The following is a 27,642-nucleotide window of genomic DNA, read 5'->3' as shown; positions in this document are numbered from 1 at the left end:
ACTAATGAATACTTTTTTTCCCTGAGTATGGACCCTACTTTCTCGTTTCTTTGCATGTCTCAATTTTTTTTGTTGAAAACTGGACATTTTAAATGGGGCAACTCTTGAAATCAGATTTTCTCCTTTTCCCAGTGTATGTTTTTGTTGCTGTTTGTTTAGTGACTTTCCTAATCTAGTTCTGTGAAGACTGTATTCTTTTTCATGTGTAGCCACTAAAGTCTCTGCTTGGTTAGATTAGTAGTTACCTAATGATTGGACAGAGATTTTCTTAAATGCCTAGAGTCAGTAAGTCAGTCTTTGCCAAAGGGCTCTGACTATATGTTGGGGCTTACCTTCAACACTCCACCAGGCAGTTGACACTTCCTTCCTGCTTACACAGAGCCTCAAGATCAGAGTGAGGGGAGAGGTTAGGACCTTCTCAGGTCTTTCTTGAGCCTGTGTACAGCTATGGGCATGTGTGTAGACGTCTAGATTCCCAAGGATACTTAGAACTTTTCAAAGTCCCGTAAGTACCTCTCATTCCTTAGCTTTTCCTCTGAAGCTTTTTGGTTAGCCTATTTACCCCAACTGTAATCTAATGCCTCAGGCAGCTACACTGTTAAACAATTGACTATAATTGTTTTCAACAAACACCCCTGGGAATTAGGCTTTTCACCCTGGACAAAGTCCAAGTCTGGTCAAATAAAGACAGCCTTGTGAGTGAGGTCTTCCAGGGAACTAACTACCAGACAGGTCAGATGATTACAGTTCTCTGAGAATGGGGCTTTGAAGGAGCTTCAACCCTTCTCTGCCCCCTCTGGTGGCAACCAGGCTGTTTTGATTACAGGCTGTTGGTTTCTAAGGCTACGACGGAGCTTGGGAAAGTGGAATAGGAACAGGGCAAGTTAAAAAACACTATACAATTCACTGTGTTTACCAATATTTAGCCAATTTTTCTTTAATAAACACTCCTCAGACTGCTGCAAGCCTTTGGTTAATTCCCACAGTTCAGAAAAAGATGATTCTTAAAAGTTTTGCCAGTGTTCTCATTATTTTTATGGAGGAAAGAGTGCTCTGAGATTTTTACTCCATTGTTTTTGTTGATGTGTCCGTATCTTTTATAAGTGCTTGTGGATAAAAGGGCTTTCAAGGAGTTATTCCACATCTTTTAGATAATCCTGTATTATTTCTTATAATATCCTTTTGATTCTGCTGTTTTGGTGAGATAAGACAAAAAATAAAAATTGTTGTTTGAGTTTATGTAGGAAGTTTAGAACTTCAGCAAAGGAATTTCTTCTTTGATAGAACTGCAGCTCTTTGAAGTTAATAACCTGAAGTATTTCATCCAGAATTCTGAGGTTGTGATCCAAACTGTACTGAAATAGAAAGATAAAACCCTTTTATTCTCAGCATTGTCTCAACTCACATATTGGTTGTCTATCTGCATTTGTTGTTTATTATGTATGCAGATAAGAAGGGTGTAGTTAGAAGTTGTTAGGGGAGAAAAGAGTATAAGGAATTACAGAACAAAAAAATTAAACTGTCATAAATCCACTGTTGGGCAAATGAATACTTTGAGTATTGATCTCAGACTGTTTTAGAGAGCACTGAAGTTCTGGAATGTGACCGTCTCCAGCATTTGGGTGTATCAAATAATACTTTAAATGAGTTTTAATTTTTAGCAGTTAAGCTAGATTTGAAGAAGACTGAGAACAAAATATCCCATCAATTTTTTAGGATGAATTTACATTCTTGAAATAAAAAAGTTGGTAGAATGCAGGGCATTTTAACTCAAAGCTAATTTGTTTCATTTGCTTCACTTCTGTTGTACTAGGGAAGTAGTCCCTTGTCATCTCCCATTAATGTTTCTGTAAATAAAGAATGTAATTTCCTTGGGAATAGTAAAAGGAAAACATTAGACTTTTTTTCTTTTTTAAGCATAGTTTGTCCCCAATCTAAAAAAGCATCATCACTTTGGAGTTATATCTGGTCTCTAACTTACCTGCAGCCATTGTAAAATAGATGGAAAATTGCAGATCCATGACTCACCTTCACACCTGTAATTACCTCAGGCTAAGGACACCCGGGGTGACTTTTAACTCAGCATTTTCCCCCATATCCACTTAACTCTATTATAGTGCCTCCTAATTAATATCTGTGATGTGATGTTTCCTTAATGGAAATGGCCATTTCATCATCTATTTGATGTTGGATTTCTGCCATCACCCTTCTTAGGAGACTCTTAACTATGCACTGCAGTCTATCTGCCTGATCAATTCCATTCCTTCAATGATTCACCCAGGCTCAGTGAGCTAATGGCTGTGGCTGTGCTGCCTGAATCTGTAGAAGAGTTTGAGAAATTGGAAATAAATTAAATTTATCATCATTGTGGGGCATCTGGTTGGTATCAGACTTTTAAATGAATATGAAACAGGTCATGCAAACAGGCAAATACTTTTATCCAAACAGTGCTATCCCTCTACTTGCTGTGATCCTCCCTGGAGCAGTCATGAGTTAAAATCTTTCAGTAAGTATAGATTGAGGAAAAGAATTAAAGCTCCAATCTTCCCCCTTTTTCCCCTCTCTCGTGTTCCTTCACAACGTCCAGTAAAAGCTTCAATACTAAAAGGTGTTATTGTGGTGCTGGGAGATTATTTTGTTGTTTCTGTGTGGTGAGAACATAAAGCAGATGCCTAGACATGAAACTTACTGAGCAGAATGTTGACACATTTAATATAAAACCTGCCCTCTAGTGAATCAAATCGTCCCAAACACCACAGGTCCTTAAATCTTTTGTGAGTGTCAGCAGAACTGATAGAAAAGACAAAAGCAGACACCATTGCTTATAGTACTGGTATTTTTCATGGAGTTAACAACACTAGAGGTGCCCATCACTACAAAAACAGCCCAGTGCTTACTAACTGACACCAGCTCATTGGGAAAGATCCAAATAAAGTTGGAGTTTGGCTTTTCTTAATTTTTATTAATCATGGGAATGAAAGGCCAGAGTGTTTTTTTCTGCTGCATAATCACCACTGTTTTAATGATACTAATAAAAGTGGGGTAGATGGTTTTTGTATAAATCTTCTTTCTAAGGGCATAACCCATTAGTAAGTAGAATTTCTTTAATCTCCAAATATTTTTTGCTGTGTTCATCATAAACTTTCATTACTAGTAAAAGAAAATAAGAATTTTTCTTACTACTATAAAGCCTAAGAACTCATAAGGTTGTAATGAGCTCTTGAAAAGATTTAAATGGGTTCCTTAAAAGTTTTTAACTTAGGTGAAGGCTTGTCTTTGAGTATGAAGCCTTGAGGCTATATCCCTAGAGAGAGCTATCACAACGGTCATTGTCTTCTGTCTCTTCTTTGCTGTTATCACTGTTCACCTTTGCATTTTCAGAAAAGTTTATCAGTAAATTTAAATTTAAAGCAAGCTAACGGCATTTGTTTTTCAGAACAACATAATTTTGAAAGATGTTTACTTAGAAAACTCAAGATTTAATTTTAAAGCAAACGCATCTGTATGTGCATTTTTTTTTATTAGTTTCTGCTTTATAACAAAGTGAATCAGTCATACACATACATCTGTTCCCACATTGTATGTGCATTTTTGATTTCCCAAACCTGAAGGAAATAAACCTAACCTTGTTTCTGTTAGGAAAGAAGACAAAAAACATCCTAATTTGAAATAGAAGTTGATCATTGATATTTTATATCTTTCAACCACTTTTCAAAAGACAGAAGAGGTGTTTATTTTCATAATTAAGGGATCAGAGTAGGCGTTATTATTGTTATTATTATTAATAATAATAATAAACAGGGAAAATGAGGCTTGTTCACTGCAAGGCAAAAAGCAAAAGAACAGGATTATTCCCGGCTGTCTTTATTCCCAGTCAGGCCAGTAGACCACATGTCTTTTAAACCCCACATAAATAGTCATATATCTTTGGTTTCTCTACTCCCTTACAAAGTTAAATCTGATGACACCAATACCAACCTGTGTATGGTATTGAAGGATTTTAAACTCGTCTTATTTGGTTTTCCAAGCTATTCTATGAGGTAAACAATATAAGAATTATTGACAAGCCTAATTTTTAGACGTTGAGATGAAGTCCAATGAGATTTGGTTACTTAAGGATTCACTTTGGGTTCCTCGTGACTCTTAATCTCAGTGTGGTGCTCTTTTTGCCATGCCACACTGTCTTTGTAAATGAATTTTTTAATATGTCAATTATATAATACTTAGTCCAGATTAAGTATTTCTGTATTAAGTATCTCTCATTATTTTAACCTCAGTGTTCTTCCTGTTTCGGTCCTTAATTATGTTTATGCAGCAAGTACTTACTCAACTGCTTCTATATTTTTGCATTACAAGATGCTAATGTAGGCACACATGTTAATAATATATAATCCCTGCCCTTGAGAAGCTGTCAGTCTAGTGAAGGAATCAGATTATTGAGGTATAATTGACATACAACAAACCGTATATATTGAAAGTGTGCAATTAGGTAAGTTTTGACATATGGCTATGCTCATGAAGCCATCTTTTTGCCTGTGTTTTAATTGGGTTGTTTTTTTATTCTTGAGTTTGGAAGTGCTTTATATATTTTAGGTAAGTCTTTTATCAGACATATGAAGTATGTCTTTTCATTATCTTAACAATGACTTTTGAAAAACACAAGTTTCTAATTTTGAAGTCCAATTTATTAATTTGGGTTTTGGTTTTTTTGGTTCTTTCTGGTTTGATTACTGTAGCTTTATAATAATTCTTGAAATCAGGCAGAGTGAGTCCTCTAACTTTGTTCTTCTTCAGAGTTGTTTGTTGAATTTTAGAATAAGTTTGTCAATATCTACAAAAAGGCTTGCTGAATTTTAATTAAGATTGTTTTGAATCTATAGATCAATTTGGGAAGATGACTTTTTTAAACAATTGTATTGAAGTATAGTTGATTTACAATGTTGTATTAATTTCTTCTGTACAGCAAAGTGACTCAGTTATACACACACACACACACACATATTTTCATATTCTTTTCCATTATGGTTTGTCAGAGGATATTGAATATAATTCCCTGTGCTATACAATAGGACCTTGTTGTTTATCCATCCTACATATAATAGTTTGCCTCTGCTAAACCCAAACTCCCATTCCTTCCCCCTCCTACCCTCCCTTACCCTTGACAACTACAGTCTGTTCTCCATAGAGTCTGTTTCTGTTTTGTAGATAATGTTCATTTGTGTCATATTTTAGATTCCACATATATGTGATATCATACAGTATTTGTCTTTCTCTGACTTACTTCACTTAGTATGATAATCTCTAGGTCCATCCATGTTGCTGCAAATGGCATTACATCATTCTTTTTGATGGCTGAGTAATAGTCCATTATATATAAATGGACTATATATACATACCACATTCATCTGTCAATGGACATTTTGGTTGTTTCCATGTCTTGGCTATTGTAAATAGTGCTGCTATGAACATAGAGGTGCATACATCGTTTTGAATTATAGTTTTGTCTGGGTATATGCCCAGGAGTGGGATTGCTAGATCATATGGCAACTCTATTTTTATTTTTTTGAGGAACTTCCATACTGTTCTCCATAGTGGCTGCACCAGTTTACATTCCCACCAACAGTGTTAGAGGGTTTCCTTTTTTCCACACCCTCTCCAGCATTTGTTATTTGTAGACGTTTTAATGATGGCCATTCTGACCATTGTGAGGTGGTACCTCATTGTAGTTTTGATTTGCATTTCTCTTATAATTAGCAATGTTGAGCATCTTTTCGTGTGCCTATTGGCCATGGGAAAACTTGACTTCTTAACAATATTTAGTCTTTGACACATGAATGAGCTATCTTTATGTTTATTTAGGTCTTATTTAATTTCTGTCAGTCATATTACATACTTTTTATTGTATACTTCTTTTACATTTTCTCAGACTTACCTCTAAGTATTTCATATTTTTGTTATTGTAAATGTAGTTTTAAAATTTCAATTTTTGACTTCTCGTTGATACTGTGTAGAAATATAATTGATTTGCAGATTGCAATTTAATATGTTAATTGCTCTGCTGATGCTGTATGCAGAGTACTGCAGAGCACAAAGAAGGAACAACCAACTCTACTTACAGTGTCAAGGAAGCCTGACAGAAACAACATTAATTTTGTAGTTATTTTCTTGATTTGTAGCAGACTATCTTACCCAAAATACTAGGTGAATTTATAGTAATTAAACTGTAAATTATTTAAAATTTTGAAAAATTATTTTTAAGAAACATTGTGCTCAGTAATAGACTAGAAACTCTAGTATTGAGATTAACTCTTTTAAGTTTTTATTATGGAATATTTTAATCATTTATAAAAATAGAATAGTATTTTTCATAGCTTTATTTAATATTTACTTATATTGTATATCTATGTTTATATTTGTATATGTATGAAAATTTTCAGATCTACAGAAAAGTTGCAAGAATAATACAAGGAATTTCCATATAATTTTCACCCAGATTCACCAGTTTACATTTCTGCCCCATCTGCTATATCATTCTTTCTCTATTTTCTTTTCCTGAACTAGGAGTATATTGGAGACATTCTGCCCTTTTACCCCAAATATTTTATTGTATATTTCCTAAGAACTAGGACATTCTCTTACATTAGCACAGCATAGTTAATCAAAATTAGGAAATTTAACATTGATAAAATACTATTAGCTAATCCCTAGTCAATATTCTATCAATTATCCTAATTATATCTTTTCCCCCACCCAGTCTACAGTGTAATCCAGGATCAGACCTTGAATAGACTTGCCATGTATCCTTTAAACTGGGACAGTTTCTCAACCTTGTGTTTGTTCACCTTGATATTTTTAAAACATTGAAGCCAGTTACTTGGTAGAATATCTCTTTTGGGGGGTTTGCCCAGTGTTTTTTCATAACTAGATTCAGTTTATTCATTTTGGTAGGAATCCCAGTGAAGTGTATCTTTTGAAGAGAAAAGTAGTACCGTAAAATTCGCATATAACTTATATGTGTATATAACTTCAGTCAGCCCTTTGAATGAATATATATTTCCTTCATCTGTGGGGACCACCTCTGTGGATTCAACCAACTGCAGATTGTCTAGTACTGTAGTATTTACTATTGAAAAAAATCTACAGTGTAAGGGAAACCGTGCAGTTCAAACCCATTTGTTTGAGAGTCAACTGTACTAAAAATATTATTAATCTTAGTTCTCAATGTTGTCTTGTTTCTATTTTATTTTTTAATATGTGAAAAGTATAATCTTGCTCAAGTTTTCAGCTTTTAATTTTACTGTTTTGTTGATTCTTATCAGGTCAAGTAATTATTGAGTTGACCCTAGGAGTTGGAATGAGCTTATTTACTTAGTTAAATAGAACACTTTTGACACCATCCCTTTTGATATGTTCAGGTCCAGTGAATTAGAAATCTATGTTATATGCCAAGCTTGGTACATCTTCTCATCAGATGAATGTTAATTATGCTTTTTTCCCTCCCTGTCTTCTCAGGCATAATATCCTAGTTTTACAAACTCCTTTGAGGTACCTTGCCTGTTGATAGGCAAATCCTAAATTTAATTTTATTGACACTTTTCTTAGAGAACGTTTTTATGTAAAATTTATTTTTTCAACAACACAAATAAAAAACCATCTGATCACTGACATTGAAGACAGTGGACTTTTTTTTTTTTTTTTTTTTTTTGCGGTATGCGGGCCTCTCACTGTTGTGGCCTCTCCCGTTGTGGAGCACAGGCTCCGGACGCGCAGGCTCAGCAGCCATGGCTCACGGGCCCAGCCGCTCCGCGGCATGTGGGATCTTCCCGGACAGGGGCACAATCCCGTGTCCCCTGCATTGGCAGGTGGACTCTCAACCACTGTGCCACCAGGGAAGCCCGACAGTGGACTTTTATAAAACACAATCTTTATGTACTCCTTATAAAAGAAAAAAATGAGTGTGACAGACATTCTGTTTTCTTTGTTGATTGGGACATTGATTCACTGTATGATAATTGTGGTGGCATTTGAAGGCATCGTTTTTTTCTGTATGGGAAGTAATAACAAGTCATTAAGACCAGCGGGGTTTTTTATTTGTTTGCTTCTTAACAGAGACTGTTTAGAAGGTGCAGTTCTTAAGAAATTTTTTTCTGGGGGCATTGGTGGTGGGATGAATTGGGAGATTGGGATTGACATACATACACTAAGATGTATAAAACAGATAACTAATAAGAACCTGCTGTATAAAAAAAATAAAATAAAATTCAAAAAGAAAAAAAAATTTTTTTCTGAAAAAAAATTATTTGTTTCAGGTACTGAACAGTACAGTGAATACACAGGCTATGCCGAAACATACCGTTGGGCCCGGAGCCATGAAGACAGGAGTGAAAGGTGAGTTCATTTCTGACGTTAGCATCTCGTGACCAAAAGCTAAGGAATGTGGGTTTGACCCTGATACAGTCTGTCTCCCATCTATTCTTATTTCAGAAATATAATTTTCTTCTTAAGTTCAATAGCACAGTTTCATTAGTAGTTAAAACAGTATCACCATCTCCATATACCAAAGGGAAAAACAGAGAAAAGCCAAATGTCTAAGCCAAGAAGAAAGGCACAGCTCAGCTGCTAATTGTAAGCAGCCAGTGGAGATTAACTTCCAAGGTCGAACTAATTAGAGCTTAAAGCCTTTAAACAGCTTATTTAGTTATCCTTACCTTTTCTGTGAGATTAGGTTAAGTGGGGGAAACCTATGCTGAGACAATTTGCCTGATGCCACAAACAGTTGATAGCAGAACCTATGTTGAATTTTGCTGCTGCAGTCTCCTAGTTTATTGAAATATATTTTTACACTTTGACATTTTTGCTTTCCCACTAAGTTGGTTTACCAGAGGTAAATTTTTACAGAAAATGTGTGTGGCCTATGTATGTGTGTTTCAATGCAAAAGAACCATTGTGGCAGAAAGAATCAGCTATTGCCCATGTAGCCATACAACCTTATCTTTGTAATATCTCAAGTCCAGTCCCTAGTCTCTTTCCCTTTGTTTTGGTTAAAATATGTGGTTGCAACAATTATCTGTGTGAATGTTTAATTCCTGATAATTATTTACAGACTAACATGAAGGTTTCTGTGTGTGTTCTTCAGTGTGAAAAGTTGACTGCCATATCAGTATATGCATGTTTGTAAAGAGATGAAATATTTGGAATTTCACATTTCCAGAATCACCATCTCAGCCAGTTTTTCCTGTCTCCTTGGGCAAATTGTTATCGTCTGCTTTGATTTCTTTGCCTTTTTAAAAATAGTTTTGCCCAGTCAGCAACTGAGCACAGTAGGTAGAATTTTGTACTGAATTATTACACATTTTTTACAGAACTTGACTTCTTGGGATTCGTTTTTGGACAATAAATGGTCATGTTACAAACTCAGTGACTTAGAGCAGTTCTTTCAGAACAAAGGAGGAATGAGCTCTTGTTGAGATACAAAGGCCATGTCTTTAGTATTGGAGGAAAACAAAGAACTAAATTCCTTTCGTTTGCCCCCGAAATCTTTTTTTTTTTTTTTTTTTTTGTGCGGTACATGGGCTTCTCACTGTTGTGGCCTCTCCCGTTGCGGAGCACAGGCTCCGGACGCACAGGCTCAGCGGCCATGGCTCACGGGCCCAGCCGCTCCACGGCATGTGGGGTCTTCCCGGACCGGGGCACAAACCCGTGTCCCCTGCATCGGCAGGCGGACTCTCAACCACTGCGCCACCAGGGAAGCCCGCCCCCGAAATCTTTTAACCTCGAAGATTCATTGTTAATGATGTGTCTGTATATAATACATACTATTTTTTCATTTTACTGTTTAATGCCTGGCAGTCCACAATATGTATCCCTTGGAATTTAAAAATAAAATGGTGTTTTTCTACCCTCCTGATTTGCTGAGATATATACCCACTGGTTTGTTTGTAATGTATTAACCCTGCCAAAGTCTCAGAAACCTGACCCTTGTGAGGGTTTTATTTTGTGAGTACCTTTCCCCATTCCTCATTTTCCTCCATCTGTCCTGCCCCAGGGACGACTGGCAGCGGCGCGGCACTGAAATCGTCGCCATTGATGCCCTTCACTTCAGACGCTACCTCGACCAGTTTGTGCCTGAGAAAATCAGGCGCGAGCTTAACAAGGCCAGTAACCTTATTTCTTAGTTCATCTGGCAGCTGTCATCTATTTACTGCCATTTTATTAATGCTGAAATTAATGCTTTCTGGTAATTCTTGCAGTGTCAGTACGTCTGCCCACAGTTCTCCTGATTTAATGGGTCTGTCAGCTTGTACAGGATGTACTTTCCATTTCGTAATTGTTTGATTACTGATGCCAGATAGACTGTTGCTTGATATTAAGCCCCACACATGCATTTATCTCATCAAGTACATTTAGTTGCTTTGGAACATTATCATTGTAAAACCATATAGAAATGAATGAACCCTGAAAGTTTTTATCAGACCTGCCCAATGACATTTTTCGCTACAAGTTGTGCTTATCAGGATTAAAACAGATAAAACATGAAAGTCAAGTCACTATTGTTCTAGTATAGGTAAGACTGACATGTAAATTTATTTATTTGGTAATTTGACATATTTATGATGGAATCTGTGGTTTTCTGTGCTACTTAGTTTTGTCTCCTATAGTCATTTTCTTTTTTTTTTCATTGTGTTACAGAAATAGAAAAATGAGCCAGACCTATTGTTAGTTTAAATTTTTACTACTGTTAACCATAGTAAATAAACTGTCATACAATAGTGTTCTAAGTCTATTCTCTAGATAGATAGGGCCTTACCAAAACAGTTGATGTCTTTAGTTCCTCAAATTACTCTCACAGCCAAGAAGACTGACCCAGTTCTGAAAACCATTGTTTTAACTTCCATGAGTAGGATTTGGTCATGAAATTCATTATTAAGATAATGAGGTTGTGGTTTTGCATGACTACCCATGTGCCAATCCCTACACAGACTTCTGGCAATGACAGCAGACTAGGTGTACCATTGCAGGTGGACTGGGACTGCCCTTGGATTGGCATGTGTGGCGTTCAGTATATCATGTTCACATCTTTTCCCCGGGTCTTACCACAGGAATGGCCTCTCTGTGGTGCTCTGCTTATCCCAGCTCAACCACCTTGCCTCTCAGATTGTTAGTAAAATAACCAAATAATCCAGAAAGACTTTAGTACACTTAAAACTTAGTGGATATTTCAAATATAATTACACTTATTATCATATTCTAATGTATTCAAGAATCTAATTTACTGTTAAACATGTTTTTTTAATATATAATTCATTAGGTTATTTTAATGTTTGAAGTTCTCAAAGGAATCTCATAAAAGTTTGAGGAGTAAATGCGCTATTTTCCAAAGTTCAACTTACACACATATTCCAATTTTCTTTTAAGTAATTCCTCATAAAAGCTATCCAAAAAGACTGTTCTTTGATATATCAACAGATATAACTTCTCTTTTACCTGATATTACTGAGGAATATCTTTTATTATATTGGGTACCTTTTAATTGTGAGCTTGCTTTCACTGTTCTAAACTGTTGACTTAAAGCAGTTGTCTCCAAGCACATGATGTTTTCATTACATAGCAAGCATATCAAGTAGAATAAGAAGATTTACATTTAGCTTTTCATCAGATGTGTATGTGAATTTGTCACATGATCATTGATACTAGAAGACATTTATATAAGCAGTAGGTATGGCCCCCCCCCCCGCCTGCCCACAATTCATATGTTGAAGCCCTTACCCGAGTAGGTCAGAATGTATAGAGATGTGATTAAGTTAAAATGATGCCAGGGAGTGCCCTAATCCAATCTAACTAGTATCCGAATAAGAAGAGGAGATTAGGGATATACAAAAAAAAATCAGGGGTGCATGCCCACAGAATAAAGATCATGTGAGGGCACAGCATGAAGGTGACCATCTGCAAAGGAGAAAGGTCTCAAATGAAATCAAACATGCTGACACCTTGATCTTGAACTTCTAGTCTCCAAAACTGTGAGAAAATTAATGTCTATTATTTAAGTCACTCAGTCCATGGTATTTTGTTATGGCAGAGAAATACATGAAAAGTTTGGAGAGAAGCATATGAAAAGTAAATGTATTTAACCATTATCATACATTAACACACATTTAAAGGCTCCCTTTTTTTTAACATTTAAAAAAAATTATTTATTTAATTTTGGCTGCGTTGGGTCTTTGTTGCCGCACGCAGGCTGTCTCTAGCTGCAGCAAGCAGGGGCTACTCTTCGTTGCGGTGCGTGGGCTTCTCATTGCGGTGGCTTCTCTTGTTGCAGAGCATGGGCTCTAGGCGCATGGGCTTCAGAAGTTGCGGCACGTGGGCTCAGTAGTTGCGGCTTGCAGGCTCTAGAGCGCAGGCTCAGTAGTTGTGGCGCACGAGCTTAGTTGCTCTGCAGCATGTGGGATCTTCCTGGACCAGGGCTCGAAAGCGTGTCGCCTGCATTGGCAGGCAGATTCTTAACCACTGCGCCACTAGGGAAGTCTTAAAGGTTCCCTTTTTTTTCATGATAACATTTATATTCCCACAAATACTTTCCTGGAGGAGCTAGATCATTCACTTTTAGAAATTATCTATAAATATGATCTTTTTAAAAGATAACACTGGACATAAGTAAATCTTCTCTTTTTAAATTGCCCATGGCTAACTGATACTCTCTACGTTTACCTGGATAGCACTAACCTTCAGTTTCCCCTCCTCAAAGACACCAGAAATTTTAAAGATGTGAAGCCTTGGTATATGTGAATAGGTTAAGTTAGTTGTAAGTATTACCAACACTGAAAAACATGTATTTGTACAATATAGAGTCCTTATGAGACATACTTTATAGAAAAAGACTGAGTCTTTAAATAACCTGGCAATAGAAGTTTTATTTCATTCAAGTCAGATTTTTTTTGTTGTTATCACCAAATTTGGAAGGGGATTGTTATTAAATCAAAGCTTGATTAACACAACTGATCAATACTTGCTGCTGATATTTCTAGGAAACTCAACATTTGATCATTTATAATCTTTTCTTGAAGTCTGTGTTACCTTTCAGGAATATTAGTTCAAAATGTATCATTTTTCATGAGCTTTCCCTTAAGTTTCTCAATGTATAGAATCAGGATAACCATAGAGAAACCTAATCTAATCTTTGATTTCACATATGAGAAATCTAAGGTCTACATGGTGTTTTCATTTTATATTGCATCTTTTTAAAAAGCTTTTATTTATTTATACTTACTTTTTAAAATTTATCTTTGGCTGCGTTGGGTCTTTGTTGCTGCGCGTGGGCTTTTCTGTAGTTGCGGCGAGCGGGGGCTACTCTTTGTTGCAGTGCACGGGCTTCAGTAGTTGTGGCTCGTGGGCTCTAGAGCACAGGCTCAGTAGTTGTGGTGCATGGGCTTAGTTGCTCTGCGGCATGTGGGGTCTTCCTGGACCAGGGTTCGAACCCATGTCCCCCTGAATTAGCAGGCGGATTCTTAACCACTGTGCCACCAGGGAGATCCCTATATTGCATCTTAAAAAGGCAAGATCAATTTACTAATGTTACAATTATTTTAAAGATAAAAAATCATCTATAATTTTACCTTTCAAATAATTGTTTTCATTTTTGCAGGTCTTTCCACATGAATACTAATTTTCATATAAATGTGTGCAAAAGTTACCTATAATATTGTATTTATCTATTTATCCATAAATTGTATTTTTCATACTTTCTAATGATCTTCATGATGTTTTTTTAAATAAATTTGATCTTTTTTTATCTATCTATCTATCTCTCTATTTTTGGCTGCACCACATGGCATGAGGGATCTTAGTTCCCTGACCAGGGATTGAACCAGTGCCCCTTGCAGGGGAAGCACAGAGTCTTAACCATTGGACTGACAGGGAAATCCCCATAATAATATGTGTAATGGCCACAAAATTGGTTGGATTGATATACTAGGACTTAGCTACTGTTTTTGAATTAATAGGTGATCCCAAGTTTTTCTCTATTATGTATAATGTAGTAAACATCTTTGTACAGTTGTTATTTAATCAAATAAAAGAAATTTACAAAAGAAGAAATTTATAAAATTACTGTTACTGAATCTAAGTATAATTTTAAGAGTCTTAATTAATATTATTTTATTCTCTTCCAAAAGATTCTTAAGGAACTTTTTATGTTATGTTTGTTTTTAAGAAATCACAGTGTTCTAAAACATCAGAAAACCATTATCAATACCAACTATGTATTAGTTTAAGTTAGGCGAGTACGGTAGACTGATTTCATATAAACAACTCTTTTTTTTTTAATTAATTTATTTTATTTTTGGCTGCGTTGGGTCTTTGTTGCTGCACGCAGGCTTTCTGTAGTTGCAGAGAGCAGGGGCTACTCTTCGTTGCAGTGCGTGGGCTTCTCAATGTGGTGGCTTCTCTTGTTGTGGAGCATGGGCTCTAGGCACGCGGGCTTCGGTTGTTTTGGCACGTGTCTCAGTAGTTGTAGCTCGCGGACTCTAGAGCACAGGCTCAGTAGTTGTTGTGCACGGGCTTAGTTGCTCTGCGGCATGTGGGATCTTCCCAGACCAGGGCTCGAACCCATGTCCCCTGCATTGGCAGGCGGATTCTTAACCACCACACCACCAGGGAAGTCATGAACAACTCTTTAGGACAAAAATTGTTAAATTATTAATTTAGCAAACAGTATAATGTATTTACATTATATAATGTCCTCCCTCCCTCCGCCGCCCCATCCCACCCCACTAGGCCATCATAGAGAAATGGTTGGTTCAAACAGAATAAAAGAATTTTGTAACAGTAGCCAAGATATGGAAGCAACCCAAGTGCCCTGCCCATCAGTAGACAAATGGATAATGTATACAATGAAATATTTCTCAGCCATAAAAAAGAATGAAATTCTGCCTTTTATAGCAAAGTGGATGGACCTAGAGAATATTATGCTTGGTGAAATAAGTTAGAGAAAGACAAATACTATATATCACTTACATGTGGAATCTAAAAAATAATACAAATGAATGTATATGCAAAACAGAAACAGTCTCACAGATATAGAAAACAAACTAGTGGTTACCAAAGGGGAGAGGGAAGGCGGGGAGGGGCATATTAGGGGTATGGGATTAAGAGATACAAACTACTATGTATAAAATAGATAAGCATCAAGGATATATTGTATAGCACAGGGAGTTACAGCCATTATCTTGTAAAAACTTTTAATTGAGTATATTCTGTAAAAATACTGAATCACTCTGTATACCTGAAACTAATATAATATTGTAAATCAATTATACTTCAATAAAAAAGAATTTTGTATTTAATCATCAGTTATTCTTTATACCTAATTACTATGTAAGTATTTTATATCATTTAATTTCTATCTGATTACATTTTTAAAGTTTCATTTTATTTTACTTAATCAGAACACCAAATGCAGGTTAATTTCAGTTTTATAGGTGTTTTTTTGTTATGGTCATTTTTCAAGATAGATTTTTTTAAAGTAAAATTGGTTAGATTTTGCTTCTAAATAATCTAAATATTTCAAATTCTCTGTTGTTAGGCCTTAGTCTTACTAAGCTATTTTTGCTCATTAAAGAAAAGTTAGCCCAGATATGTAGAGATAGCAGTGTGAAAGAAACTAAAACCATTCTGATGGTATAAAACAGAGGCGACACACACTAGGAGGCTAAGAAATCTTCCTCTTCTTCTAGGCATATTTGGAGAATTTGACAGGAAAGCAAGTGGCAAAGTTATGTCTATTCTGACAGAAGGTCTGTTCACCCCCTTGTTGGCATAAAGGCAGAGACTGTATGTTTCAAGAACCTACTCAAAAAAATTGAGCTCTTTGATAGTTTTGACCTGAAAGAGATTTTCAGATGCTTCATGCATCTGATTATACAGGTAATTTGTGAGTTCTAGTGTAAGCTCTGTACCACAGTGTTGAGTAATGGTCTGGTACCAACTTATAATTAATATCTGTCAGGATTTACAGCCTAGGAGGGGGTGGAAGGAATAGCCTTGTTAATCCACCCAGACAGGTATAAAATACATTTTTATACCCTTGTAGCAACTTCAGAGAGCAATTTACAGTATTTCTATGTGTGGGTTTCATAGAAGCATCTTTCTTTATCCTTGGTTTTTCTCTGGGAACATTTGTCACACGTCATTCTTTCTATTTTATTTACTATTATAAATAAGCTGTATTTTAGGCTTTGGTACTTGAGAAAGCCCAGGGGAGATTTGCTTTGCTATTATTTTAAACCTCTTAATATAGTCTGATAGTTTCAGAAAACTAAGAACCCTTTGGAGGCAGAAAGACCAACTTGTCTGACAGCAAAGAAATAGAAATCAGAAACTGGGACCTTAAACTGCAGTCTTCTCATATACAAAATGAACTGTTCATTTAATTAAAACTTAGCATCCTCAGGATATATTGTACTTTTCTCAGGTTACTGGCAAATTTTAAAATATTCTAGCTTAAAACAGAGCTGTGAAACTAGAGAATCTTGGAGCTGGAAGGGATATTAAAGGTTATCTTGTAACCAGGTATAGGAATCCTTTTTATATATAGTTACTTGCTCATTTTATATATAGTTGTTTAAGCATTTCAGTGGCAGGAAGCACATTTAAAAGCTAATCACAGTTATTAATCTAAGTCCCAATAATTCAGAGAGTGAGTCGTGAGGAAGCATAATAGTAGTAACTCTTTACCTTACTGAAAAAAATGGTAATCAAAAGTTTTCAAATAAAACAGTGTCTTAAATGCCTTTCTATCCTTTAGTCCCTTGTGGTTTGTGATTGGGATTCCATTAGTTCTTAAAATATCTCTGATATTTTCCTTTATATTTGTTTGAATTGGAAAAAGAAACTGAGACCTGTAATGGTTTAAGGGCTTTGATTTGCCCAGCATCAAAGCAAATAAATAATAGAACTGATCATTTCTTACCCTCTCCTTGTGTAATTCCAGGATTTTCTCTTTTTCCCCTGTACTTTGGCCCCTAGGAAAAAAAGAGGAGAGAGAGATAACATAAGCTTGATAATGGATATTGATCCTAGTACATCAGTCAGAAATACTGTTAGTGTCTAGTCATTCACGTGCTTTGATATTTCTTTCATCCTGCAGGCTTACTGTGGATTTCTTCGTCCTGGAGTTTCTTCAGAGAATCTTTCTGCAGTGGCTACAGGAAACTGGGGCTGTGGTGCCTTTGGGGGCGATGCTAGATTAAAAGGTGAGTGAATCAGTTGTTATAAGAAGGATAATAGTATTTTGACTAAGGAGAAGTTAGTCCTTCAAACTGGATTTCTAACCACAAACCACAAAGATCTAAAAGAAGAGAAAAAGAATATTTGACACCATCCTTTTTTTTCTTATTGTATATGAAGGAATCCGTATTTTTATTTGCTATTTACCTGCAGAGGTCACTTATCTCTCTGACCTATAAGACACAGTATTTAGTTGAATAAAGAGAGGGAAGAGGCCAAAATTACTATGAAGTTTGAAGCCAAAGCACCCATTCAAGCACGTTCCTTTACAGAAGTGATTTTTTATGGACAGAGCTATTTGATGACTGACTTGTTCATTCACCAAACTTACGGCACATCTGCCACTGTCTAGGCACTGTGGTAGGCTCTGAGAATACAAAGGTGAATGAGATGTAGTCCCTGCTTTGGAATTCACAGTCTAGCATATGGGAGAGAGGCATAGACAAATGCAGCACATAGTAATGAGTGCTTTAATAGAGGTACACAGTGTGGGGGACTATAGCTTGGGAGAGCTGCATGAATGGCACAGATAAGGAGGCATTTGGGTACTCAAGAAGGATAAACATTTCTTGCTCTTTATTGTTTATAGTAGAAAAATCACACACCTATCAACAAAGCTGTTGGTCGTTTACCGTATTATGACGTTTGCTTTCCTCTCAGGAGTGTCAGTTATAGAGAATATTATTATATTATTACTTAGCATGGTTACTATTCTTTGTCAACCCAGCTGGTGACATGAGCTGGGTGTGCTACAGTACACCAGCTAACTCCCTGGAGTTAGTACAGACCCTCAGGTTAAGGACACCCATCCTTCACAAGGCTGCCCCTACTGCGGACTCTAGCCGCAAGTCTGGGGAGGGGGTGTCCCCCTGTCCACCTGCACCTCTTATCAGCTGGCTACCAGTCTTGGGAGTTTTCCACAACCAACCCCTCTAAGGTTTGATAATTAATTAGAATGACTCACAGAACCCAGGAAGGTGCTATTATAATTTTATTACAAAGGATACTCATAGGGTTTATGTATTTCAGCCTGTTGAGTTGTTGTCACATGGAGTTATGTTTTATGTGTTTACATTTTTGTGGCATGCTTAGAAAAATCTTCTCTATTCCTTTATTCTAAAGGCTTTCACCCATATTTTCTTCATATTCAAAAACAAAAAACACATGTTGTCAGTTTTGGTGTTTTGAAGGTCTATAGAAGAAGGAATTTCTGGGTTTTATTTTATGAAATTCTTTATCATCCTGAATTTGTTTGAGGAAACCTGTTTTTCACTCTGGGCTTATTGATCTTATGACAGACACTTCTTTCTGTTTTTCTCTTAAGTAAAATAAATGAGTAGATTCATATCATCAATCCAGAAACCAGGTCTACCATAAGCCTTGGTCATTTGTGATGGACAATTTGGGAAGCTTTATAAATGTGTTCATTTTGTTTCTTTTCTTCATGGCATAAAAGCCTTTCTCTCAGACTGCGGCTTTGCTTGCTCTGGTGACTATTAAGGGTAGTACAGTATACACAAGATTCTCACTGCGTAATTTTCTCAATTATCGAGATTATTTTTCTGTTGTGAGCATATATTGTTTTGTTGGTTTTTTCCAGCTTTACTGAAATATAATTGACATACAGAACTATATAATTTTAAGGTGTACAACATAATGATTTGACTTACATACATCATGAAATGAATATCAAGTAGGTTTAGTGAACATCTGTCATCTCATATAGATACAACATTAAAGTAGAAAAAAACTGTTTTCCTTGTGATGAAAATTCTCAGGCTTTACTCCCTTAGCAACTTTCATTTATAATGTACAGCAGTGTTAATTATCATTATCATGTTGTACATTACATTCCTAGTACTTACTTATCTTATAACTGGAGGTTTGTACCTTTTGACTACCTTCATCTAATTCCCTTTCCCCCAACCTCCTGCCTCTGATAGCCAGAAACCTGATCATATTTTCCTATGAGTGTGTTTGTTTATTTGTTTTTGAAGTATAATTGACCTACTTACAGTACGTTAGCTCCTGGTATACAACATAGTGATTCTATATTTCTGTATATTTCAAAATGATCTCCATGATAAGTCTAGTTGTCTTCTGTCACCATGCAAAGATCTTATGTAATTACTGACTGTATTCCCTCCGCTGTACATTTCATACCCATGACTCATTTATTTTGCAACTGGAAGTTTATACCTCTTCCCCTTCACCTATTTCTCTCTCCTCCCTACCCCCTCCCTTCTGGCAGCCACCTGTTTGTTCTCTGTATCTATTACTCTGTTTCTGTTTGGTTATGTTTGTTCATTTATTTCGATTTGTTTTTAGATTGCACCCATAAGTGAAATCATACAGTATTTGTCTTTCTATTCCACTTAGCATAATACCATTTAGGTCCATCCATGTTGCTGCAGATGACAAGATTTCATTCTTTTTTATGGCCAAGTAGTATTTCATTGTATATATACACATCATCTTTATCCACTTATCTATTGATGGGCACTCAGATTGCTTCCATATCTTGCTATTGTAAATAATGCTGCAATGAACATTAGGGGTACATATATCTTTCCTAATTAGTGTTTTCATTTTCTTCAGATAAATACCAAGAAGTGGAATTGCTGGATTGTATGGTAGTTCTAGTTTTAACTTTTTGAGGAACCTTCATACTATATTCCATACATATTGCATCAATATATATTCTCGTCAGCAGTACACAAGGGTTCCCTTTTCTCCACATCCTCACCAACACACTTATTTGTTGTCTTTTGATAATAGCCATTCTGAAAGGTGTGAGGTGCAATTTCATTGTGGTTTTGACTTGCATTTCCCTGATGATTAGTGATGTTGAGCATATTTTCATGTGCCTCTTGGCCATCTGTATGTCTTCTTTGGAAAAATGTCTATCTAGGTCCTCTGGCCAGTTTTTAATCTGGTTGTTTGTTTTTTTGGCGTTGAGATGTATGAGTTCTTCGTATATTTTGGATATTAACCCCTTTTTGGATATATCATTTGCAAATATCTTGTCCCATTCAGTAGGTGGCCCTTTTTGTTTTGTTGGTTTCCTTCACTGTGCAAAAGCTTTTTTGTTTACTGTAGTTCCATTTGTTGATTTTTGCTTCTGTTTTCATTGTCTCAGGAGACATCCAAAAAATATTGCTAAGACTTATGTCAAAGAGCATACTGCCTATGTTTTCTTCTAGAAGTTTCGTGGTTTTAGGTGTTACTTTTAATCCATTTTGAATTTATTTTTGTATATGGTATGTGAAAGTGGTCCAGTTTAATTCTTTTGCATGTAGCTGTCCAGTTTTCCCAACATCATTTATTGAAGAGGTTGTCTTTTCCCCATTGTGTATTCTTGCCTCCTTTGTTATAGATTAATTGCCCATATAAATATGGGTTCATTTCTGGGCTCTCTATTCAGTTCCATTGATCTGTGTGTTTTTGTTCCAGTACCATACTGTATTGACTACTGTAGCTTTGTAGTACAGTTTGAAATCAGGGAGTGTGATTTGTCCAGCTTTGTTATTCTTTGTCAAAAATTGCTTTGGCTATTCAGGGTCTTTTGTGTTTCCATACAAATTTTAGAATTATTTTATTTCTGTGAAAAATGCCATTGATATTTTGATAGAGATTGCATCAAATCTGTTACTGTTTTTGTAATTTTTAAAAATCTTATTAAAAATGTTCTCAACAACATGGATGACCTTGAAAGAATGATGCTAAGTGAGATAGATACCATATGATCTCACTTATATGTGGAACCTTAAAAAAAAAAAAAAAGCTCATAGATACACAGAACAGATCAGTGGTTGCCAGAGGTATAGGATGGAGAGTGCACAAAATGTGTGAAAGAGGTCAAAAGGTACAGACTTCCAGTTATAAAATGAATAAATCGTGGGGATGTAATGTACAGCATGGTGATTATAGTTAATAATACTGTATTGTATATTTGAAAGTTGCTAAAAGAGTAAATCTTGCAAGTTCTCATCACAAAAAAATATGTAGCTATGTGTGGTGGTGGATGTTAACTAGATTTATTGTGGTGATCATTTTGCAATATATACATACAAATATCTAATCATTATGTTGTACACCTGAAATGAATATAATGCTATATGTCAATTATATTCCGATTGTATAAAAAGAAAAAGTCAGCCGTCGGAACTGTATAAACCCCTCTTTTATAAGCCCACTTTCTCATTAGCCACATAGCAGACATGAGCAAGGGAGCATTTAAATCTTAGATTAATTTCCAAGAGAAGAGAGCATTAAGAAAGAGATGTTCACTGATGAACCAACATTAGGGAGGCAGAGTGGGTGCACAGAGAAGAATCAGAAGCTATGGTCCAGTTCAAAGTATTGACAGATTAAATAAAGTTGGTAAATAAAAACCCTTTGAGAGCAGAGAAAGACAGGGCCAATATTAACTTCTCTGAACTAGCCATCTTTATCTGTCCCTAGGTCTTAGTAATGTTTCAGGAAGACTCATCTGAACCATCAGATGCTATCCCTACCCTATGAGAAAGAAGGGAGGAAGGACAGTTAAAACAAGCAAACAAAAAACTTCATGGAGGGAGAACATGGACATATAATAAACCCTTAAACTTACATTTCTTTGATTAGAAATAAGGCTAAATATTTTTAACATGCTTGTTGCCTAACTGTGCATGAGTTTTTCAATTTGTAACAATTTAATTTTGAATGGCTTTCATTGTACGTTATGCTAACAACTAGTAAGAGAATATTTTTCATATATTCATTCATTCAACAGACATTGATTAACAGCTTTCTGCCCCAGGCAGCCAATGGCCCTATGAACCAGAGGGTAGGAAAGAAGGGACATAGGGAAGAGGGGCTTGATGCCTGTCCTCCAGCAGCAGCCAGTTACCTCCTGCAGGCTTGTGGAACCAAAGGGGCTCTGTCCTCCTGCCTGGCCCCTCATCTTTCTGAGGACCCTCTGGAGGCCCATGGAAAAGAGCTTTTGAGTGAATGTGAATTCTCCTTTCTGGGGCTATTCCAAAGTGACACTACCCCACCTCCAGTTCACACCTGGCTTTCAAAATTTTATTCTCACCCATTTCTATGGTAGCTACCTCTTTCTCCTGTGTTCTTTCAAGATAATAGTTCATGTGTTTTGTCTCTTCTTGGTAGAGCTTGTTGTACTTTGGTTGCCCTGAAAACTCAGCTCTCTGGTAGACTCAGGAAAAGTTATGATTCTGTAGATTACTTGGCCTTTTCTCATTGTTAGAGTAGAAGCACTGTTTTTTGCTTTTTTTGTTTTTTTGCAGCATTATTTATCCCATCTCAGTAGAGACTGTTGAGTGGGCTCCTGCCCCCTAAGTATACCACCAGGCACCCATGAGATTTTTAGGAGATAACTTGAAACCATTTCTAAATGGTTTTTAAAGCAAATTATGTTTGTTTCATCTCTTATTTCTAATTTTACTGCATTGTAATCAAAGAGTATAGATAAAATTATCTCTACTTTTTAAGAGTTTTTTGAGCTTTTACTTGTGGCCTAACATAATTGTTGTATATATTATGTTGGCATTTGAAAAGATGTCTCTGAAGGGTATGGAATTTATACTTTGTTAGATTCTATACCTATTAGATCAGACCCTATATTTTTCTAGTTTTGTCTGCCTGCTTTCCGAAGGAATCAAGTGGTGCTCTAAAGTTCTTTCTGTTGTGTTTTTGTCAGTTTCTCATTGCACATCCTCAGTGTTTATTTTTTGTACCTCTCCATACTGTGTTATCTGACTTGTGAAAGATTATGCCATTGCTAGTTTACCATAATTTGAAGCAATCTTGATGCAGTCCTGTGCATTTTCTTTTCTATCCCCATTCCCTGCCTTCACTACCTAAAAGTGACTTGCAAATAAAATAAGCTTAATGAATTTCTATTTGACAAATAAAAATTTCAGCTCCACCGCTTTCTGGATCTGTGACCTTAGGTTAATTAATCTTTTGGTGCCTTTATTTCCTGATTTTCAAAATGGAAATAATACTAACATTTATTCAGTTTTTGTAAGGATTGAGTTAATCCTTGTGAATCTTTAGTTTGTCCTTTAAAAAAAGCTGCTAGAACGTTCAGCATGCTACAATATAGAGCTCAGTGTTAGCAGTTGTTACTAATGTTACATGCTAATGGCCTCAGACCATACCTGTGGTATAAAGTATCCATGGTTCTACTCATGAGGACACTGTGAATTGTTTTTTGACATTATTCATATTTATTTGAAGAATTTTCACAGCTTAACATTGATGCCAAAAAGAAAATTAAAACCAAGCTCCCTGCAGGTTAATTTAAGTGATTATTTTGGCACCTAGTTGTGCTTGAAGTTAGAATTTGATGGTTTTATATCATACTTGGAGTCAGTCCATACACCCTATTAGATTTGTGATTTATTCTCCTCTAACTTGTGATACAGGAGAGTTCACTTAAATTGTGAGACATAATTGTCTAGATTTGCAAAGATCTTGGGGATGTAGTGAGGTCTGAAGACAGTTCTGTTTAAAATGATCTTTTGTTAGTGATTACTGATGAATTTAAGGTCAAGATAATTTAAATTTCTGAAAATTTCCTTTGTGTATTTATAGTCTAACATCCAATGCAAGGAGAAAAATTATAACAGATTATGGAATTATACTCTGAAAGAGTCTTTAGGGATCATCTGATTAAACTTCTTCATTGCACAGATGGGGAAGATGCAGGCAGGAGAGTTAAGTGACTTAGCCAAAGTCATAGAGCTTAGATAGCTAGCAGAAGGGCAAGGCCTGAGCTCAGGTCTTCAGTCTCCAGTCCCAGCTTTTGTTACCATGTGTACCCAAACAGAAATGGATGTGAAATCAAGAATGTAATGTGAACTGGTTCTCTTATTAGGATCCAGCCTCTTTTTTGGTAGATCTGTCAAGCTTAGCTCCAGGAGCCTATCCACAGGGACAAAATGGCCTGTGAAGCATTTAAAACTTAAACTCTATAGGGAGATACATTTTAAATGTTTTTATTAATATTTTATTTTATAAATGGCAAATGACCAGTGATCTAATATTTCTGTATGTAAGGAGGAAGTAGGACTAAAAGGACTTTTCTTTGGGTCTCTCTCTCCTCTCTGTCTCTTAAATAGGAAATACTTAAAGCCAAATTTCATTCAAACCAAAAGATAAAAAAATGATACCTCTTGGTAGAAGAAGATGACGATTCATTGGTTTCCCTTTTTATATGTAGTTTAGGTTAATTAGGAGCCTTTTAAAATTGAGTGTACTGAAGCTTTAATATATGTACAAGTTGGTTGAGTGGTTTTAATTAAAACGTATCTCTATTTTGAGAAAATTACTTTCAACACTCCAAGATTAATGAGGCCTAGTCATGGTACCTCACATGTTGGGGACACTCAATAAATATTAGTTTGGAAATTAGGAAATACTTTGGTATTTTAGAATATCATATGTATTCTAATGTCTTAGATTGTTTCCCAGATTTGGGGATACTCAGCTATATCAAATTTACTAGTTCATCTTAAAAACATTTTTCCTTCCTACATAATTTTTTAAACTTTTTATTTGAAAATAATTTCAAATTTACAAAAAGTTACAAAAAGTTAAACTCTGTGTATGTTTATGTACATATATGCTTGTGTATTATATATAATTTTTTTCTGAACAATTTGAGCTTAAGTTACATACATTATACCCCCTTTCCTAAATACTTCAGTGTGTTTTTCCTATTCTCTTATATAAACACATTACAGTTATAAATTCATAAATGTACATTGATATAATATTTTTATCTTCTCATCTGTGTTGCAATTTTATCAGGTGCCCTAATCAAACCCGCTGTAGCCATTTTGCCCTCCAATACAGGGTACAGGGTCAGGTATTGCATTTAGTTAATGTCTTTGAGCCTCCTTTTGAATCTGGAGTATTTCCACAGTCTTTCTTTGTCTTTCTTTTATGACATTGACATGTTTGAAGAATACAACATTCCTTGAGTTTATCTGCTGTTTCCTCATAATTAGGGTTATATTATGCATTCTTGATCAGAGCAGTACGTAGGTGATAGTGTCTGGAGGCACTTAGTAGTCATCTGACCCCATTAGTGATATTAATTTTGATCACCCAGTCAAGGTGTTATCTGATTTTTCCACTGTTGCAGAGTTTTTTTCCTCTCTTGTAGTTAATTAAGTAGTCTGTAGGAAGACACTTTGAGACAGAATTTCCCTTAGGTTTAGCATCCTTTATTGATCTTTGCCTGATCCACTCTTTACCATGATGGTTGCAAAAAGAGGATTATCTCGTTCTAGCACTCCCTCCCGACTTAACCAGTTAGTCTTTGGCTTTCTCCTGTGAGTAAAAGCCCTTCTTTCTCTCTATTTATTATATGTTATCATTGTGAACTCAGGAATTTATATTTTTTAGTGATTTGTAAGTTATTACTGTACATAATATTTTGGTGCTTAGCTTGTCCAGATTTGGCTAGTAGGAGCTCCTTCAAACTGGCTCCTATATCCTTGTGACAAACATCCATCAATTTTCCTGTTTTTGAGCACTTCTTCACTTTCTGGTATAATAAAACATTCTGGGTTCATCTTGTACCTTTCCTGTCCTGACCATGGAATCAGGTATTCCCTGAGGAATACAACTCTGTTTAGGTGGAATGGTATTAGAGACCAAGATCTGGGCACTAGATGTGCTCATTGCTACTAAGATGTCTTCTTTTTGGCCCTTTCAGCAGACAAAACTAAGAAATGCACATACACTCTCTCCCTCTCTCTCTCTCACTCACTCACTCACACACACACAAATGTACATATTTTAGAAGTCATGAGTACATACCAGTGCCTTTCATTTCAATCTGTCAATCACCACAGAGTTCTTTTTTGTCTTTTCCCATTCTGTGTTTGTTTATTCCCTCTTCCATACTGAGAACTACAGCTCCCAGCAACATCAACAAATTAATTCATTTGTTCAATGCTGAAATATATTTTAAAATAGTTTCAGAATTGCTTCACCTGTACTACTATGGTAAGCAAATCTAGTAAAAAGAGTTCGGGGATTGTTTGCAATTCTTTCCTCCTTGCCCAAGACTGAAGGCATATTAGTCAAATATTGTGTTCATAAGTTACTTGGATTAGTTCTTACTTTCATCCTTTCCTTTTTCCTTTCCCTGTAGTGCTATTCTTTTGAAATAAAATTAGGCTCATTTGTTTTAGTTTGCTTTCAGTTATAGCTTCCTCCCCATTCCCATTCTTATTGTTTTAATTTTGTTTTGAATATGTAGAATATTAACATGCTCTCAAAAAATCAAAACTATATTTATCCTCCATAGTGTTTTAGTTTGATTCCCACCTCCCCTTTTATGAAGGAAGATATGTTACTAGCAAAAGGGCATTTATTGTACCTTTGTTCATTTTTGTTATTTAAAGTAAATTTTGTCGGGCTTCCCTGGTGCAGTGGTTAAGAATCTGCCTGCCAATGCTGGGGACACGGGTTGGAGCCTGGGTCCAGGAAGATCCCACACGCCGTGGAGCAACTAAGCCCGTGCACCACAACTACTGAGCCCACGTGCCTAGAGCCCGTGCTCCGCAACAAGAGAAGCCACCACAGTGAGAAGCCTACACATAGCAACAAAGAGTAGCCCCCGCTCTCTGCAACTAGAGAAAAGCCCACATGTAGCGACGAAGACCCAATGTAGCCAAAAATACATAGAATAAATAAATTTATTTTAAAAATAATAAAAAAAATAAATTTTGTCTATTGAGATTAAGATTATAAAGGAATTTAACTTTTGGAAATATACTCCAGGCTGAGTGATTTGTAACTCTGATTTGTGGGGACAGTGGTTCTCAATGATTTTCCTTTTCCAGTACACCAGAGTTACTGTCCAATGTTTTCAGTAACATTCACTCCATGCTGTAGTGATTGGGTGGAGGTGGGAGTGCAGGAGGGATAAGGGTGTCTTCTCTAACCCATTTTTGAGAATGCTTGCTTGCTGTAGGGTTAATGAGAACAGTAGAACCTCCCAAGTATATTGGTCACGGAAAATCACAGAGACTCCTTTGACAGAAAAAAAAACAATGACTATGTATAAGATAAAATAATTAAATCAAGCAAGCAAACACAAAAATTTTAGTTCCAGATTAGTGTAAGTGAAAAAAAAAAACAAAACACTTCAGTGCCTTAACTGTGCTGCCTCAGATGCACCTTCCTTTGTTTTCCCACAAAGGTGCTTACTTACGTGGGAATTCTGTGGCTTGATGATATTCTCAGCAGCATGTCTGGAAAGTCACACAACTAGATGATTTATATTCATCCTGTATTTGCCATTGCTAATAACGTGTATATTAGGTTTATAAATCT

At 35.9% G+C, this 27,642-nt stretch overlaps 1 protein-coding gene across 4 annotated transcripts in view; it reads left to right on the top strand.

The window, feature by feature from the left end:
* Positions 1-27,642, top strand: part of PARG (poly(ADP-ribose) glycohydrolase) — a 116,305-nt gene that overhangs the window by 86,890 nt on the left and 1,773 nt on the right. For all 4 annotated transcript variants that reach the window (XM_082609959.1, XM_082609960.1, XM_082609958.1 and 1 more), the window contains 3 exons: positions 8,310-8,388; positions 10,046-10,154; positions 17,141-17,246. In XM_082609959.1, the coding sequence (XP_082466085.1) occupies positions 8,310-8,388; positions 10,046-10,154; positions 17,141-17,246 (294 nt within the window). The remainder of the gene's footprint in view (positions 1-8,309; positions 8,389-10,045; positions 10,155-17,140; positions 17,247-27,642) is intronic.

The sequence above is a fragment of the Mesoplodon mirus genome (assembly GCF_964341445.2).
Source record: "Mesoplodon mirus genome assembly, chromosome: 2".
NCBI lineage: Eukaryota > Metazoa > Chordata > Mammalia > Artiodactyla > Ziphiidae > Mesoplodon > Mesoplodon mirus.
Note: the sequence above shows the minus strand (reverse complement) of the source record. Positions and strands in the feature narration are given on the sequence as shown.